This window comes from Oreochromis aureus, linkage group 20 (assembly GCF_013358895.1).
Source record: "Oreochromis aureus strain Israel breed Guangdong linkage group 20, ZZ_aureus, whole genome shotgun sequence".
Lineage (NCBI taxonomy): Eukaryota > Metazoa > Chordata > Actinopteri > Cichliformes > Cichlidae > Oreochromis > Oreochromis aureus.
The window spans coordinates 22,165,665-22,184,422 of record NC_052961.1 but is presented as its reverse complement, the minus strand read 5'-3'; the positions used below and the strand labels follow the sequence as shown (position 1 = coordinate 22,184,422).

Genomic DNA, 18,758 nt, shown 5'->3' with positions numbered 1-18,758 from the left:
GGTCTATAAAGACACAGATGAGCAAGTTTGGTGGAAGAACTTGACTGGCCTGCACAGAGTCCTGACCCCAACCCGAAACAACACCTTTGAGATGAACTGGAGTCAAGGCTGCGAGCTTGGCTTTCTCATCAAACGTCAAAAATTCCTATAAAACACTCCTAAACTTAATGGAAAGCTTTGCTTATGGATTAAGAATGGCATGTCACTCAAGTTCATGTGTGTGTGAAGGCAGATGAGCTAATATCTTTTGGCAATATTCTGTAACATGTGTTTTGATAGAGCAGGTGTAATTACACAGAGGTAATTAGGGAAAGAATTTTGTTTATTTATTTAAAAAAAAGAAAAGAAAAGCACAGGTCCACATGAAACCACTGTTGTTCCACAATTACAGATCAAACGTGTTGCTTAGTACAAGGGCATAACAACCCATCAAACAGACAGTGAGAAAAAACACATCATACTTCTTGTGAAAGAGTTTGAACTAGACAACCTCTGATTTTAAAAACTGATGATGCAGGCTGCAAAACAAAACAGTTAAATTCAAATACATGTTCAAACAAACTGACTTTCAAGTGAATAAAAATAATGATAGCTTGTCCATTGCAGAAAAAATTAACCGGGATTTAAGAAAGCATCAAGATTTTAGCACATTTCATGCTTTTTCAATGAGTGAGTCGATTCAGAGACAGAAAAAAAAAAATTTAAAAAAATCAAGCACAAACATCTGCATACAACACTGAATGATTAAAATGACCACCACAAATCATTAGAAAGCTGTCCATTGATAGTTTTCTACAACTATTGCCAGACAAATGTAATAATTTATAACTTTGGTTCAAAGTAACTTTGCACAAACCAATAAGTAAACTTAATATTGCAACAAAGTCAAATTACTCACTTAATAATTCAATAATCACCTAAACAGAACAAAATCTTTCCAAATTTCATACGAGTTTTGTTTTGCATCACATGCAAAAGAAACACAAACCTGTTTAAATGCAGCTCGCGAGTCTAAAAATGTACAAGTTTCCGAGAATCAGCTGATTAACATGCACACAAATAACAACCAAACATCCGTCAATTTCAAACAATTTTTAAATCACGTTAAGTAGAACACGTCCGCCAATTCAGAAAAACAAGTGCAAAAATATTTCCAATCTGTAATAACGTACATGCTTGACTATGAGTAATAACAAAAGTAACGTATAAATTAGTTCACAGCTGAGTTGGCAGGAAAACTTCCCTCTCTGCGGCTTGCTTGTGCAGACAGAGAGACAGCAAACACGATTTCTTCCATATACTGGAAATGTTTTATTTTTATTTTTAAACCACACTTGACCTTAGGAGCTGTCACACTTACAAACTTGCTTATGAATAGCTTTACAGTAAGAAAGAACCGAAACTGAATCGCTTTGGTGAGAACCCTTTGTGTAGTGAACTGCTGAGAAATGTTTATGAGATGGAAATGTTAGGAATTATTTTGACCCTAAATAGGCCAACAATAACAGAGCACCACTTTTTACTTTCCTCCGCTGACATGTAATGGCATCAGTACAAATGCCAATAAAACAAAAACTGTAAACCACAAGAAAACATGTCGCTTAACGTTTACCAGTTTCTGGCTGCTGTAGAGATCCAGCGATGTTCAGTTGAGGGAGGTAATGCACTCGGTCAGTGTAAGTAGGCAAGACGCGACTTTGTGCCCAAGCAGCGTCGACTGAACAGTACATGTTTATTGCACAATTCACAGCGCAGGTTTTAAAAAGCCATCAGTGCAATTTCATCTTTTTTTGTTTTTTCCCCCTTCTTATCATTTGCACCTGTCTTTGTGTAAGAGGAGCAGTGATCAAAAGGCAAAAACAAAACCCATTTCACGTTTGAGCACTAATGACTCACAAATATACGATCTGATTTCACTGCACAGTTCTTCTGACATCTGGAATTTGCACCGGCAAACAGTAGGTAAAGCACCAGAGAGGTGATATTTTCTTGCACTGCTGTATGTCCTCTCGTTGCACAGGAACAACAGGTTAGTCAACGGGCCAGAGGCACACTTGCTTTGTACGGGGCATGAGAGAGAGCAGCAGCTCTGTCGACATTCATCTCCAGTTGTTGTACAAGTAGAGGCAGCCGAAGAACAGGTTGGCAGTCAGGCTTGCAAACAAAAGCCCCGGCCATATGAGACGCTTCGCAAAATCTGGAGAGAAAAGGCAAACGTGAGCCATGACCACTATCATCAAACATCCTCATCTGGTTTTACATTTTGTGTCTGCGTCACAAAAGACTTTTCCCCCCCTTTAAATCAGAACAAATAGAGAAGAAGTTACAGAAACTACAATCAAGTTCATTGAATTAATTTTAATGAAGGAAAGACCCCCAGGTAGCAGTGTTCTTAATATTCTGTCCCTCATATATGGAGTGCTGCAGTTCCTGTCACTTAAACTGAAATTGCTTTAAGAGGGAATCTGTTTGCAGTCACTGTAGATATCTACAGAGATCAAAAGCAGCTTCAAATGATACACGCAGACATTCTGATGTATCAGCCCAAGCAGACTGAGATCTTTTAAAACCCAGTTAGCCAGCAGGCATGATACAAATATTAAATTTTCTGACATAGATACATCCATCTCCCTGCAGGGTTTAAATCAAACTGCTTACCTTTTGGAGAATGTCTGCCCTCTGGACACTGAGTTGTAGTACCGACCAGGCAAGCAGATGATCCCGAGGAGCTGCTTCGCTTCTCTTCCTCTTCAATAACACTACCGTCTCTTAACAAGGAGCTCAAATCTGCAAGGCCAATCAGGTAAAATCATTAAACCACAGACCAAACCATCTAAACATGTTCACAAGTTGATTTGTTTCAATGTGTGGTGGTTTTGACCCCCAAAAAAGTTTATATTGCCACCTGGTGGTAGTTTCAGGAATAACAGACAAACAAAATAAATATTGCCACAAGTCTTCCTGTAACAGTCAGCCTTATGTATACTTGCCATTTTGACTTTGAAAGGGTGACACGTCGGGTGAAAAGCAGCCGCTGTAAACCGAAGGGGTCGGCTCAGACAGGAAATGTGATGGAGACGCAGGTGGGAACATGAGCGTGGGTTCTGGCTCTGCTGAGAAAAGCCGGAGTCTCTGGCCACCAATGTTGAGACGAGCGGGGCTGATGAGGGGACGCCGTTGTCTGGCAGAACCTGAACTGGATGTAACAGAACCAGCTACCGAAGGAGTTGGGGAGGGACCCGGGGATGATGGGCGGCTCCCAGACTTGAGCGAAAAGTAGTCTGTGCCAAAAAAGAGAGCGGTGAAAAATGTTTTCACTAAGCAACGTCTTAGTGAAAACAGCACTGAGCTGTTGCTTACAATGAAAAACTGAACAGAGGTCACAGCATCGCCAGGACTTTCAATACCTGAAGATTGTGAATCTTTGTACTGTGAGGCTGGTCTGCTTCCACTAAACAGGTAACCAGAATCTGAAAATTAAAAAATAAATAAATAAATAAATAAATAAATAAATAAATAAATAAATAAAACCTGTAGAGTCACACTTTTCACCACAACCACAAACTGATGTTTTTACTTAAACCTGTATCAGCTATCAGCATTTCTCATAAACCTAAAACTACACAACTTCATGCTGAGGCTCAGGTTTTAGTTTATCACATTCAAAGAAAAATCAATAGTCTTCACACTAAAAATCCACAATACTAGTAAATAATTAGTGACAAATCTGTCAGATTAAGCAGCTGCAAATGGGCCACCAACTGTAGGACCACGACTGCTCCTAAAAACATACGCTTTTCACTGCAAACACGCATTTTTTAATTTTTGCATTTGAAATAAAATTGAGAAATTTAAGCACAGTTGTGCCAGAGATTTCTGAAATATCCTGTTAGAAACTGTCTCCATTGCATAGTTTCTAAAAATAATGTATATTTATGCAAACACTTCAGCATAAACGACCTAAATGACCTCTTGGTAAGAAATGCAGATACTTTAGATATGTTTGTGTCTGTAAACAGAGGCAATATTTCAGGTGATATTCCATAAAAACGGAGCTACGTAATTCTAAACCTCATGAGCATGCCAAGTGCTACAGTGTAACTAACTGTAAAAACAAATAATTCCAAATAGTAAACCCAGCCTTCACCTGAAGCTACTTGATTAATTTGCACAAATGTGTCGGTTCCCTTTGCTGAAATGTTCCTTTTGAGCCGTTAGACCACAGATAAACGTCAACAAGCCATTAGAAGGATTACACAGAAATATCAGTCACCACGAGCACAAACTGAAAGGGAAAACATCCCGCGCTACCTGTCCTGGTGAGGGAGGGCATGGTGCCGAGGCACAGGGCTCTGTTGAGACGCCCGGGCAGAGAGGAGGGGGAAGCCTTGCGCTCGTGACGACCGTGGTGGCGGTTGATGAGCTGGGAGAGGTTAGGGGGTGGAGTGGGGATGAAAGTGTCCGCCACATCTGTGGAGCTCAAAGGAGGGACTGTGGAGCTTCCTGCAAGGTATCTGCAACACAAGAGCAACGGAATGGTCTACTACCTGAAATTAAAGTTGTAACACAGCAGCAAAAACATACAAATACTTAACATACAGAATGTCTAACATAATACTTCTCAGGAGGGGAAATTGGGTACTGATAGAGCAAATTGTGTAAACACAATTAAGAATTTTACCTGCTTACTACCAATTAAACATATGCTGATTTAAAGACCAAGTACGAGAAGAAAACAGGGGACAAACTTAGAAATGAGCTGCTCTGACAACCCCTTAATGTCAGCACTAATGGAGGCAGGCTACGACAAGGCTCTCGCTGAAACGCTGCAGCAGCCGTGTGACAGCACGCAGCAGCTGACACACACACTCATGGGTCCCACGCAGAGCAGCGACATAAAGCTTCTTTGTATAATCAGGTCACTTCTGATTATTTCCACTGCCTCCAAAGTTGAGTAACAAAGTTATTATTTTACAGACTGGAAAGAGACATTCAGAAGGAGACAGGATGCTGGTGGAAAAACAAGCAGAAGACATTTCCTTTTATCAGTCGTTTATTATATTCCATGTACAGCAAGCATTACCACAAAGCCTCCGAAATGGAGCCCATCATTAAAAGCAAGATACCCAAATGAACCATTTAAGCACCCAAAACGCAAAGTGTTTCATCGAGCATGTTGCAGGAAACCTTTTAGCAGGGATGGAGCTCCTTTCTGAGGCTGTTACAGAATATATAAACACATCGTCGGTGATCAAACTGTGATAAACTGTAAAAAAAGTATCAAGAATTAGCATAACAACGGGTCCTTTTTTTTTTTTTTTTTTTTAAAGTATCAAGTGTTTCTCCAACAGACGCTACTAAAATATTTAGATAAACATACTTGGGATAAATAGTAACAGTAGTATAATAATGAAGCACAATAATTTGTCACATATAGTAGCTTAAACCTACAGCTAACAGTTTGAACATAGTGCTTCTAGAGCTAGACACTTGGCACAAAGAAGTCTACAGTCATACAGCTCATCAGGGAGAAACAGGGGTTCTCCAAAAAAAATAAAAAAATAAAATAGAAATACTCAAACCAGACATTATGCAAATATCATTTAAAAAACATGCAAACTGTGGCTTAAAAGCAAACAAACTTTTGGATAGAGTATGTAAAACTTTGGCAGAAACAACACATTTTAAAGCTGTACCTTACAAACCAAAAGGTAAAAATACAATTACTCAGATATCTTTTTTTCTTACCCTTAGTACACACGATGGGTCCAAATACAGGGTGTATGAAGACGAATCATTCACTTTCAAAAGGATTTATTTATTTATTTGTTTATTGTTTTAAACATTGGACATAAAAGCTTGAAGTAAATTTTAAACTCCATGGCTGAATATAAAAGGGTTTACATACAATGTGTTCCTCAATGTGTCCCCCTCTGGACGCATTGCACATGTCCAAACGATAGTCAAACTTGTCCCATGTTTTTGTGAGCATGTCTGGGGCCACTGCAGCTACTGGTGCTACCAGCGACCGCATCAAAACCGACAAGCCTCGTCTTTTTAACGGTATGCGTTTTGGCCGTTATCCGTGAACGGCTGCAGGATTAAAGCACTTTGAATTCGGGATGGTTCTTTTGATACACCCTGTATGTCACACAACTCTAACCAATACAGCTAGTTTTGTTCTGTGATGAACGTTACTTTTGAGTTTAAGATGCAGTTTGTCACATGCGGAAGTTTAAAAAACAAAACAAAAAAAAGCCTTCAAGTCATTAGCAATTAACGTCACAGTATAAACAGCCAGTATGACTTTTTTTTTAAAAACTGCGGCACTATACAGCATTGCGTTGTGCTTTTTTGATGTTTATCAGGTGTGAAAAGTCACACAGGTTCAAAACTTGATCAATCATCTACTATCTTAGACTCAAAGCATGTGAAGTCTACTACACCACAGGCGATGGTTTGAGAACAGAAATCTCTCGACAGAACAGCGCAACACAGTTTAAACCCACAGTTACAACACTACAAAACGGAAAACAAAACTTTGTAACACCTTATCACACTAGAGTAAAATAAATACCCCCTACATCCAACACAATCCAACAAAAGTAAAACAAAACTATGAAACTCAAATAAACAAGTTAGATGAAATGTTAGCACGTGCACCTAATACGGTCATTAGTGTTTATCACATATCAACTTGTTAAAATACTGGCAAAGGTAGCATTAGTTATAATGGAAGCTAATACAGTTGTGAGTGCTATAAGGTTGTCATTTTAGCTGTAAATCGCCTCATTTGAAGTTTGCGCAGGACAATTTAGGATTAATCCTGAGAAAAAAACTCCAAGATGTTGCTGAGTGGAGCACTTAATGTTCTGAAAAAAAAGCACCAATTAAAAACGAAAAGAAAAAAAAAAGGCCACCAGGAACTGATGCTTACACAAGATACCTCGAATGCTGAAACAAGCCAAGTACCTGTCAGGTAGTCACCTACAGGCTATTTTGAACTTGAGTTTTGAGCCCAAAGCTAAAAGCATCAAAATATGACACAAAGAAGTACACATAAATACTCTCCAAAACCTTTGAACACTTTGCATGTGCAGATCTTTATCATGCTGCACCATCAGAGAGGCCACTGACGGGCTCTGATCATTCCTCAATGTCACAAAGAGCCCAAACATACAGCCGGATACACTTTGTTAGACACACCTGTTCAACGGTCTGGGTATTTCAGAAACTGCTAATATACTGGAATTTTCCGAAATGACCATCTCTAGGGTTTACAGAGAATGGTGTGAAAAGAGAAAATGCCCAGTGAGCGCCAGGTCTCTGGGTGAAAAAGCTTTGTTGGACTCCAGAAATCAGAGATGAACAACCATAATGCTTCAAGCTGATAGGAAGGCAGCAGTGACTAAAACAACAATTTGTTACAACCAAGGTATAAGAAGAGCATCTCTAAATGCAAAACCCATTGAACCTTGAAGCAGATGGGCTACAGCATCTCTGATCTCCGTCAGCTAAGAACCGTAAACTGAAGCTACGATTCACATGGGCTCACTTTTTTTAGTACCTACTTGACCAGTATTCCAAGCGACCAGGGTTCTGAGGCGATTTGAAAATGTGATGTCAACAGACTGCATACCGCCATTTTTGAAACCCAAAAACACGGGAAACAGCTGCATAGAAACAACACCGTGGTCCCAGAGTCTGACGAAAAGCCACAGGCCAAGCAGATATCACATCGCCTCGACGTCCACCTTTGTTATGTCGCATTTAAATGATGTCATGGGATGTTCCACCGCATTGCTATAACGTCCTCACCCATATTAGCTGGTACTCTTTAGTAATGGAAAACAAGTCATGCCGAGTTGAGGAGGAAGTAATGGAAAAAGGCCTAATACTAAATGTGTTTATGATCTGCATGTTTGATTTGGCCAAGATTTTATGCTGGATGTCAATCCCTTTATGACCACAGTGCCGCCATCTTAACGGACCATGTCACAAAGTTCAAATAACCTCAAACTTGTTTCTTGAACATGACGGCGAGTTCACTGCACTCAAATCACCTCCGCAGTCACCAGATCTCAATCCAGTAGAGTACCTTTGGGATGAGGTGAAACGGGAGATTGTGTGATGTTATCATATCACTATGGACCAAAATCTCTGAGGAAAGTTTCCAGCACCTCTTAAATCTGTTTTGAAGAATTAACATGGTTCTGAAGGCAAAAGGGGGTCCAACTGGTACTAGCAAGCTGTAAGTAATGAAGTGACCAGTAAGAGTAACTAAAACTCAAGACAATGCAAGGAGCCCTGCTGATGAACGAATAAGCACCGGAGAGCACTGATTTCAATACTGGACTCAGTGTTAAGTGAGACAAGTAACAAAGGGAATCTACAGAAGAACTGATACAAGTTCTCAAAGAAGCTTTAAAAAACAAACAACCTATCTGCCAAGTACACTGAAAAACTTCGTGCTACTGTCTCAAGGTGAACTAATGCCACTGCAAGGCCAAATATTGGCCAATTCTGCATGATACTGTTCAAAGAAAATGTGTATTTGCAAAGATTGCTTACAGTCAAGATCATGCAACTTTAGACGAATACTGAATGTTCTAAAAGTAAATCAAAAGGGTACAAGGTCACAACAATAATGGAGACAGGAGAAAAACTGCAGAATTTGGGAATAACAAACTCGGGCAGCTAAATACTTAAACCGGTCCATTGTAAAATAAATAAATAAATGAATAAATAAACTACAATAGTAAATGTCGATTAAAATTTGCAGATTTTGCAGGCATGCAAATTTTCTGTCAGCTAACATCACTACACATCATGCTCCACGTCACCTCCTAGTGCGGTCAAAGACACGAGGTAAAGACACCGGAACAGGCTGCATTAGGAAATATCCAATGCCAATAAAATTTGTAGGTGATGCGAAGCGATAGAGAAAGAGTGTGATTACGCAAATACCACATCTTATGTGTGGTATAAAGTGTTTACACAAATTAGTATTTCATGCAGTGAGTTGTTTAGAAACCCCACAGCTTTAACAGTGTTAAACAAGTACATTCAAAACACCTTCAAACAGTCTAGTAAAGTGTAAAGTAGCTAAAACCTAAAATGTTAACAACCCAATATACTGGTTGCAAAAATGAGCTTATTTAAACATCATTTTGTTCACATATATGGTGCAGTAATAAAGAAGCTAAATAACTAATCAGTCATTTGAATAGAGAACACTAATAGTTTGAAATGTCAGAAGGTCCTGTAAAGTTTACTTGTTAACCTTCTTAGGACTTTATAACTGATAATAATTAGAGTGAGCTTATAAATAATACCTTTATGACATTTATGATTACTGAAATGTTTCCTCATTGCTTCTCTCAGTGAATAGATAAAAAACAATGACAATTACAATTATTCAAAGCAGAAGAACAAAGCACTACCATGAGGTAACAATATTATCTGATGCAAAATTGTTTTAACTGCCAAAAATTGATGCATCAAGCACTTGCTCAGCACATGACTGTGTGGCTGAAGGTGGGGTTTGGTAAGGAGAAGGGACTAGCTTCAGGCTGTGTGCCATATCTGGAGATTATCATTCAGATGTCAAAACATCACAGTCATTCTCACACAGAGCTGGAAGATTGAAGGTTTAAAACGGACAGTGACAGAAAAGAAATGACAACATTAAAAATACACCAATAACACTTGTTAGATTGATGCTTTTTGATCCGACGCTTATGAATGGAAAGCATTCATGGAAAGACATGTTTTTGTATAATCCACGGTTTCAAATACAATGTGAACATTACTGCTCAGGTTCTGACCTTCGGTATCTGGCTCTCCGTGCGCCCAGCGGTTTACGAGTTGCCACGGCAGCAGCAAAGCTGACGAGGCAACAGAGGGAGATGCCAACAAGCTTCGTCGTGTACATCCAGCTCAAGGCATCAGTCATGTAGCTCTCAGCCATGTAGAGGCACAGGATGAAGAACCACAGGACAGAGGCTACAGCATCAATTCTCCTCAACCTGAAATGCAGCAAGATTTGTTTTTTTGTTTTAATTAAACTGGGAACTACGAACACCCCACCCAAAGGGAAACAAAATGGTGGGTGCTTACCTTGCAGCTCCTGCTAAGAAGATACCAGTGAGACAAGTTAACAGGCCAACAGAGACTACAGCCAGCTGGTTGTCCTTCCCATGCTGCCACGCAAGCTCGGCATTTTCTATGGCCTTATCTGGGATCAGCTCCAGCAGACTCTGCCACACAGGCAACACTCTGCTGCTGTTATCAGTGGGGGCAGACTCATTGTGGACTTGAGGCTTTGGAGGAGCAACCCCACCACTTAATGTCTGCGAGCCATCAGGTGACGAAGGCTGGTCTGGCAATTCACAGAAAATTGTGGCAGCAAGGAAAGCACATATTAGGAAGGCAAGGGCCCGCAAGAGTACGACTCCCATGGGAGAGGACAGGGACTGGGCACTCTGCAGGAGGAAAAAACAAACAAACAAACAAAACAGGCCCTTATTGTGACATTTTCACAGCATATTGAGATTAATAGCATACAATGTCAACATAGTGTTAATAAAGTCTACAACAGGGGTCTGAATGCCAATTAAACGAATTGAAAGCACTGTTAGCTATAGTTCAGTGTTTTACCAAGAAACGGGTAACAGGACTGCACCACATTAATGAATCACTAGTGTGAATAGGAAAGTCAAAGTTTTATGCGTTCCATTAAAGCCACAGCAGTGGTTAAATATCATTCACTCGTATCCTCACACAACCTTAAATCAGACATGACGTCTAACGTCACAGATCACACTGGAGCAGAAGCGGAAACAATTCATTAATCACTTTAAATGCTGAAAAGCAGGACTTGATTGTGTCAAAGCGCTAATCCTTATCAGCAGACCCATGAAAATAAGAAACCTGTGGATCGCTTCATTGTTTGAACACTTGACTATTTTGTTTGAGTAGGTCAAAGAGGATCCGAATGCACATTAAATAGCTACTGATAAGGCATTATGTCATTAGGTGTAACGACAAAAAGCAAAAGGCTGAAAGTTTCCCTCTTACATTTCAAGATTAACAAATTATGTTAAACATGAAAAAGCAACAAGATGGTATCACAGAAAAAAAGTTAAAATTAAGGCAGTTTCCTTCTTGTCTCAGCTAAAATGATCATGTTATTTGGTAACTGGCTAAAGGTCAAACACCCTGCATGCTACAGCATTTGGTGATTTGGTGTCTTTTATGTGTGATTTTTTTTATTAAATAATTCACAATATTTGCCTGACTGGGTGAGATCCGGGACTCTGGGTTGCACTGACCTTTACAAAGCCCATGTCTGACTCCCGGGTGCGCCGCAGCTGATTATTAAGAAGCACCGTACGAAGCTGGCGGTTCTGATATTTAATGTAGTACTCCACTGCTGTCTGACATGGCCTGCATAACTTATAAGTCTGCTCCAGGTGATGCTTGTAGGCTTCAATTTCCTCATCGTAGTTCTCCTACAAGAGAAAGAAAGAAACGGCATTTGGTGTTATTTTTCAGAACAGCATGTTGGGCAATATTATGTGACAGAAACAAAATACATACATCATCCCTCGGGATATACGAGGCTAACTGTTTGATCTTTGCAGACTGGTTGTTATTACACTTCCGACAAAGCAGCATCTGACAGTTGACCCACTGCAGAGTCTTAGGTGTCTCCGATGAAGGAAGGCTTCCAGATATGCCATGATTTAGATGCTCCATGTACTGAGCAGGAATGGGCTTGTTGTAGTCCCCATTCTAAAAACACAGACAGTTTAAAAAATGTATATGCGTTAGAGAAAAAGAATGACCACAGTTAACAAACAAGTTTTTAAAAAACTGTTACATAGTGTATAATACTTACCTCCTGGAAGCCATTGTACTGGTCGCAATTGGGGCAATCCCAGCAGTTCCTGTTCCCATAGGGCACAACTGTGTTCTGATTACAGAACCAGCAGTTAACACTTGCATGGGTGGGCTTCTTTCTGTAAACAACAAGCGACAAGGTAAATCCAGCGTGTTATTCATGGCAACCGCTGCTGTTCAGTTATGCAAAAATACTTAACCCAGCCTGAAACATCTGAATATGGCCACTGTACTGATGTCACGTGATATTATAAATACTAACTGTAAACATCAAACAGGGTTAGCTAAAGCTGGACTCACAAAACTGCAAAGCATCAAATTAGTTAGCGGAACAGCTGCTCTTAAAGTGAGCGCCCGGGCTAGCGTAAATACACCAATGACTCCAGAGGAGCAATAGGAGCGGGACAGGAAGCACTATTTCTTTAATGTCACAATTAAAAATCAACTGGTGTGCTTCTTTTATTCCACACACATTAACTTGTGCTAGCGTGAATGTAGCGTTAGCTACAAACACACCGCCGCGGTGCCAGAAGTCGGAGAAGTTACCTTGTGGCAATTTTATATATGAGCGCTCCGCCGGCGACAAACGCCGTAGCTCCGACTCCGCTGTACATCAATTCAGGGTATTCCAGCAAAAGCTTGCTAAGCGTCTCCATCTTTTTTCGCAAAAATATTAAACGTAGTGTTTTAAGATCGCAAAACACGGCGCGAGCGCGCACGCGGCAAACGATTCCTTTTGTTCACGCCCCTGTAACGGAAACGGAAAGTACGTAAACACCTGGACGCGTTCCAATAGGGTTCATTAAATCCTTGCTGTCCACTCTAACGCTTACGATGCTGCTTTTCATTTGTACAAAATAACACATTTTGGTGGCGGTGTTTATTAAAGTAAACCAAATTAAACGTGAAAGAAACCAAGCATGTTTTTCCTCGACAGTAAGTAAAAAGCCGTGCAGAGGATAAATACTATGATAGTGTTGGAATGCAGGACAGGGTATTAACCCAGATTAAAAAGCCTCTTCGGGACATAAAACTTTATTAACTGTTATTGTTATTGGAACAGGAGCAGCTGTCGCACTTTAAATTTCCTTTAATGTTAAAGCATTAATCTGTCTTTCATTAGTGGTATAAAAAACCGCTTCCGAACTTGTCTTAGAAATATCAGGTTTTCCTATATTTCCTCAGTATCAAAGTACTTCTGCTTGTAAAAGTTTCAATCACTTTACACAAGTAAAAACCTTCAATACTTAGAAACAGTTTAAATAAAGCATACAGGTCTATTAAATATTACAGCTACTATCCATTTAAAAACCATTTTAAAAGCATTTTCAGGTAGCCTCGCTTAAAATGTATGAAGTGTTCTACAATAATAATAATACTATTCATCATCATCATCATCATCATTAATAAATGAAAAATAATGATAATAAACAGGAGAGGGTGAAGTTTCTGATGCAAAAATAACTTTATTTGAACAAACGTGATGTATTTTACATCAAACAAACATTCACAATCGAGTGAGAAAACGGGTCAGTGCTTGAATGTCATTCATCTTTTATAGCAGCTCACACATTTGGATAAATCCGAAGAAAACAAATAAATAACGTTACAGCAAACGTACAGGCCTATTCAAAATTATATACCAATATAAAAAAAGAGAAAAAAAGAACAAATGTTTGCTTATTTGTAAGCCTATAACCCGCAGTAAAAAAAATTACAAAAATAAAAATGCAAACCTCAAACCTCAGACTTGAAGTAAAATGACATGGTATACGGTAGACCGGTAGACCTGCCGACTGTAATTTTTACAAAAAAAAAAAAAAAACTTTATAAAAACTGTACAAAATCTATACAAACAAAATCGTCAACAGCATTATTTAATAACAGTCATGTGAAACTACCAAACTAAACCCAGTACCTGACAAACCAGTGACAGCCGAACTGAAATGGTGAAAGAGGTGAACTCAGATGTGAACTTGCCATCAAAGCACAGAATAACTCAAAAGTCCTACTGGTCCATTAAATAAGCCAGGGCTGGGTCCGCTGGCCTGCCGTAGGAGGTGAACTGCTGGTAGCTGCAAGCCACGGAAACGGTGCCTCCATCCGGGCTCATCGGTTGGGTCACCCCGCCGTAAGGATACCCGTTGTGGGGGACCAGCACGGGCGGGTGGCGGTGGTAAGCTCCGTAGTGAGGATGGTGAAAGTGGGGAGAAGGGGTGCAGTAGGAGGTCATGGAGGTGCCCGGGGACACGCTGCGGCTGTGTCCCGTGATGACCGGAGCTGACGGATAACCTGTCGGCTGGGTCGAGCCGGGCTGGCACACGCTCCAGGAGCTGCTCACGTAAGGCTGCAGGTAGAGCGACTCAGAGTACTCCACGGGATTCCCGCCCAGGTAAGGCACACTCGGGGGTCTGTAGGGTCTCCGCACCCTCCTCCGCCGTCGGTAGTTTCCCTTCTCAAACATGTCCTTAAATGCGGGGTCCAGCATCCAGTAGTTGCCCTTTCTGTCCCCTCCGCTGTCCCTGGGCACCTTGACGAAGCACTCGTTGAGAGACAAATTGTGCCTTATGCTGTTTTGCCAGCCTTTCTTGTTCCTCTCGTAGTAGGGGAACTTGGACACTATATACTGATAGATCCCGCTCAGAGTCTGTCTCTTGTTCTCGCTGTCCTTGATGGCCATGGCGATGAGAGCCACGTATGAATACGGCGGTTTCTCTAGCTCCTGCGCACCTTTAGGCTCACAAGGGGGCGAGTTTGAGCCGATGTCCAGAATCTGCGCACCTTGGCCGCCGGGGGACTTCTCCTCTGCATCCATGACTCAGGTAAGCTGTCGGTTTGTTTGTGGGTCCGGCTGGGACTGCTATCTGCCCGGTAAGCAAGGCAGCTCTATGATTGTGTCTGCAGGTGCACACGGATACATACACACACTCCTCCCACAGGTACCGCGCAGCTGTTGTTGCCAGCTTTGATCTCACCGGGTTTCTCACACTGTTTATGCCATTGTGTGTGAAACCGTGGAGGTTGTTTAGGTTGAAGCAGGGGTCAAGAGACTGTGTGTTAACTGCAGTCAAAAATATTCCCCCCTTTGAAGCAGGGCGATCAAAGACTTATTTAGGAGTACTGAGTTTATGTGAGTGACAAGTAATGTTCTAACACACAGCAATCCTAAAATCTTATCTACATCTGATCTCCAAGACCTTAGGAAAGGCAACAGGTGGGAAAACATATGTAATATTAAACTGCAGATTTGATCTTCCCTAAACTAACAACCCAAGAAAGCTGTTTATATATGACAATTTGCTAAAAGCAATGCTCTTCATATAGTTTTAACATTTTATTTTAAGGTGTGGAAGACGTCAAAGCATGCTGTGAAATATCACACATGTGCACCCACATTTATGCCAAAATGTACCATTAAAATAAGTCTTAGCAGCAGCACAAACGTGCACACATTTGCATTGATCTGTAATCTGTTACAGGCAGCTGCCTTTTTACAGTTTTACACATTGTTTCAGCTCTGAGACACGTGGTGGTTGGGGTTTTCCAGCTCCTAATGTTGCTACAGGCACAGAGGTACTAGCAGCACAGGTATCAGAGCTCAGCATACCACCCACATACAGTGAGGCATGAACAGCAGGCCTGTCTGTCCGCTGAGGACAGTAGATAATGATCACCTGCTCTCACCAGACAGTCTGTCTCCCCTGAACTGATAGGGAAACACTGATCTCAATAGGAGAGCAACCAGTGGAAAGAAAACTAGTATGTGTTTGCAGAGGATTTGAGGGTGTTTGAGTTGGCTTCTGTTGTTACTGTAAATCTATTAATATTTAATGAATGGTGCTTTCACCATTATATTTGTTTAATAAAGTTAAGTACACGTGCACATTTTAGACAGTATAAATAATCAAAATATCATATATTTTGATTATTTATACTGTCTAAAATGTGCTTTTAACTCTCATAGTGCATATAAACACAACACATCTGAAGTTTTCTATTAAAAGTTATGAAAATATGTATTACACTGAACGACATTTTGCACCACTAGATAGTTTGCCTGTATGTGATCGAATATGAGTGCAATTGATTATTAGTCAATTAATCAATTAATACTTTACTTGGAAAATGTTAAATAGGTGCAGTGGTTTGTGCCTTTACTGCAGTGGCAGTGACTTTGGGATAATTTCCGGGCTGAAATATGAGGTCGATGTCGATCAGAGGCTTTCCAGATAGTACTGCACGGTGCATCAAAATCTGACTTTTCTTCATTTATATTTTCATCAGTTTTGACATGACCCCCAAAACCACTGACAGAGCCTCCACCCTGTTTTAAAGATGCCTTTAGACACTTGCTGTTGTACCTCTCTCCTGACCTCCAGGTGTTTGCTAGGCTTTTTTTTTTAAGCTGTTAAGGACATGACTTTCAGATACTGTTAATCTGCTGTAGATAGTTTTTTTTTTTAGGCCTGCCACTGGAGAACTATTGCTTAAAAAATTACAACAGTCTGGATCCCCAGAAGCAAAATATAAAAAAATGATGGGTAGTTCAAGTCCTTCATACTGTACATCAAACTTTACAGAAATAATTCTGTCAAATCTATGTACAAAATATTTGCCAAATAAATTGCAAGTGTTGATTGTTTACCTAATAACATACCCAAAAACTTTTACATGTTTAAAGATGTAAAATATGGTCAAAATCTTCCCCACTGTTTCCGTATTCACATAAATAATGCCTAGAAATAGTTTTTGGAGGTAAAAAAAAAAAAAAGGTAATACAATTACAATTAGCACTACTACTACCACTTCCATTAATAATAATAATAATAATAATAATAATAATTATAATAATAATATGTGTGAGTTCTTGAGTTATGATCATGTGTTTTGTGTGGTCATAATGAATTTGATGTTTATCCACTAATTTCTAACTCACCAGCCAAACACATGAACTTCTTGCAATTCAGGAAAAATCAGCTTGGAATATTCTACACCGTTATCAGTTTTTCTCCATTTTTCTCACACCTGGAAGTAATGTTTTTCAGATGCATTCTCAGTGTTGGAAATACTCCTTGTGTTTTAGGCAAGGTAGCTGGATGGATATATTGCGGAGGAGATAGCAGGTATGACTCACAAGGAGTGAATAAACCAGAATGTTAGCTGCTCGCTGCTCAGTTTGAACATAGGTTTAATCTGACATCACACAGACTTTCATTATTGCATACGCCATCTTCAGAGACGTGTAGAAAAATTTAGGGCTGTGTGAAAATAGCTCAATCATATATTTTTTGACAAAATTAAAGAAATCCCCTAAAGGCAATTCTGAGGTGTCGACAGAATGGAGTTATGGAAAACATAATTATTGTGCCCAGGGCAGAGATGTAAAAAACGACAAAGGGAAATTAGATTGCCTACTGTGCATTTTCTTAGAGAAAAAGATAGATTTACTTCCCGATGTCACATGAGCGAAGACAGGCGCCAGGCTAAACACAATCTGTGTACCTGAAACTATCTGAGACTAAAGAAGAATGCAAGAAAACTGCCAAAAACAAAGATCATGAACACTACTCTCAGTTCTGACCCAGAACAATAACAAAGGCAAAAATGATTTAAGCCTGCACCAGAGAACTGCAACCATGTTTGCAAGTGTTAAACAGCCTTCAGATATAAAGTAGTATGCTTAAGTTGACTTTAAAATGAAATTGTTGCAGTCCGTTCCAACCGTAATTCTTCATTTAAAGCAACAAGTGTTGGTGTTTCACAATAGTTTATGATCCCTGTGCAGAGTACTTTCACTTTTTCACAATTCAGCTCTCTTAAAGATACAAATAGATATTAAGAGTTTGTTGGGGTATTAGATAACGTCTTGCTGTAAGCCAATTCAGCAACTTTTAATATGATGACTTTCTAATAAACAATAAATCAGTCAACAAAGTAGTAACAGCTATAAAAACATATGTAATAAATAATACTATCATTAATGTACCATTCACGTACGGGTGCGGAAGCATTACTTTAGGATGGAAAGCAACTAAGCAGATTTAATGAAGTGCAAAAGAAATTTTTTACATTTTTTTATTATTATGTTTTCCTACGGTCTATTCATTTCATCTAACCCACAACAGAATTTCTTTAAATATGTGAGAAATGAAATCGAGGATGAACTGGTTTGAATTTAGTGGTAATAGATGAAGGTCACTGTGACCACCATGAAACACATTTCCATTCTACGTGCAGCATGGTGGTGTAGTAGTTAGCACTGTTGCCTGAACGCAAGAAGGTCCTGGGTTCAAATCTACTAACTGTCTGGGGTTTTTCTGTGGGGAGTTTCCATGTTCTCTCCAGGAACTCCAGCTTTTTCCCACAGTTAGCGTGAGTTAAACTCTAAATTGACTCCAGATATGAACGTGTACAATGGTGGCACTTAGTACTCTTGCCCTGTGGGATTGGTTCAAGCTATGTGCTGCTAATTATGTCCAAATTCTACACGAATGTCTAATAGGATAAAGTGACTAGCTATATCCCAAAGGCAAATTTAATTGTGACATAATAATTTTAGGAACAGAAGGACAGACGGATTATATTTCACATTTGGCTGGATGTATGGCCCTTCCCAAAGCCTCAGCGTCACTTCTGTTTAAAATTTGCCTAAAAGCAGAGTCCGTGCCAACAAACCAGCTAATTTAAATCAACTCTACCAATTATTTCAAGAAGAATAGTCAAACATCAAGCGAGCATTATACGAGAAGCTTGTTGATGGGTGCCAAAAGTTTCATAGTCAATGTGTAATTTACTAAGGAACATTTAACCCAGTATTAGTATACTTTTGATCCTGTGTGGATTAGAGAAAATCC

General features: G+C 39.8%; 2 protein-coding genes across 2 annotated transcripts; both read right to left on the bottom strand.

Annotated features, from left to right (window-relative positions):
• Positions 1 to 310: 310 nt before the first annotated feature.
• Positions 311 to 12,647, bottom strand: tmem201 (transmembrane protein 201). The gene is made up of 11 exons (XM_031726398.2): positions 12,451 to 12,647; positions 11,903 to 12,023; positions 11,602 to 11,796; positions 11,334 to 11,513; positions 10,120 to 10,484; positions 9,828 to 10,028; positions 4,312 to 4,514; positions 3,408 to 3,470; positions 2,991 to 3,281; positions 2,659 to 2,787; positions 311 to 2,197 (listed from the first exon to the last, which is right to left on the bottom strand). The coding sequence occupies exons 1-11, from the start codon at positions 12,558 to 12,560 to the stop codon at positions 2,100 to 2,102; spliced, it is 1,956 nt and encodes a 651-aa protein (XP_031582258.1). The 5' UTR covers positions 12,561 to 12,647; the 3' UTR covers positions 311 to 2,099.
• A 709-nt stretch (positions 12,648 to 13,356) lies between these two features.
• Positions 13,357 to 14,820, bottom strand: foxl2l (forkhead box L2-like). Its single transcript, XM_031726447.2, has one exon. The coding sequence runs from the start codon at positions 14,717 to 14,719 to the stop codon at positions 13,913 to 13,915; it is 807 nt and encodes a 268-aa protein (XP_031582307.1). The 5' UTR covers positions 14,720 to 14,820; the 3' UTR covers positions 13,357 to 13,912.
• Between the last annotated feature and the right edge of the window lie 3,938 nt (positions 14,821 to 18,758).

Excerpts from the sequence above, each read along its gene's own strand:
- foxl2l (XM_031726447.2), bottom strand. The coding sequence starts at position 14,719 with ATGGATGCAGAGGAGAAGTCCCCCGGCGGCCAAGGTGCGCAGATTCTG.
- tmem201 (XM_031726398.2), bottom strand. The coding sequence starts at position 12,560 with ATGGAGACGCTTAGCAAGCTTTTGCTGGAATACCCTGAATTGATGTAC. Across the intron at positions 10,029-10,119 it reads TTCTTAGCAGGAGCTGCAAG|GTTGAGGAGAATTGATGCTG; the intron begins GTAAGCACCCAC and ends GCTGCATTTCAG. Across the intron at positions 2,198-2,658 it reads GGGCAGACATTCTCCAAAAG|ATTTTGCGAAGCGTCTCATA; the intron begins GTAAGCAGTTTG and ends TTTTCTCTCCAG.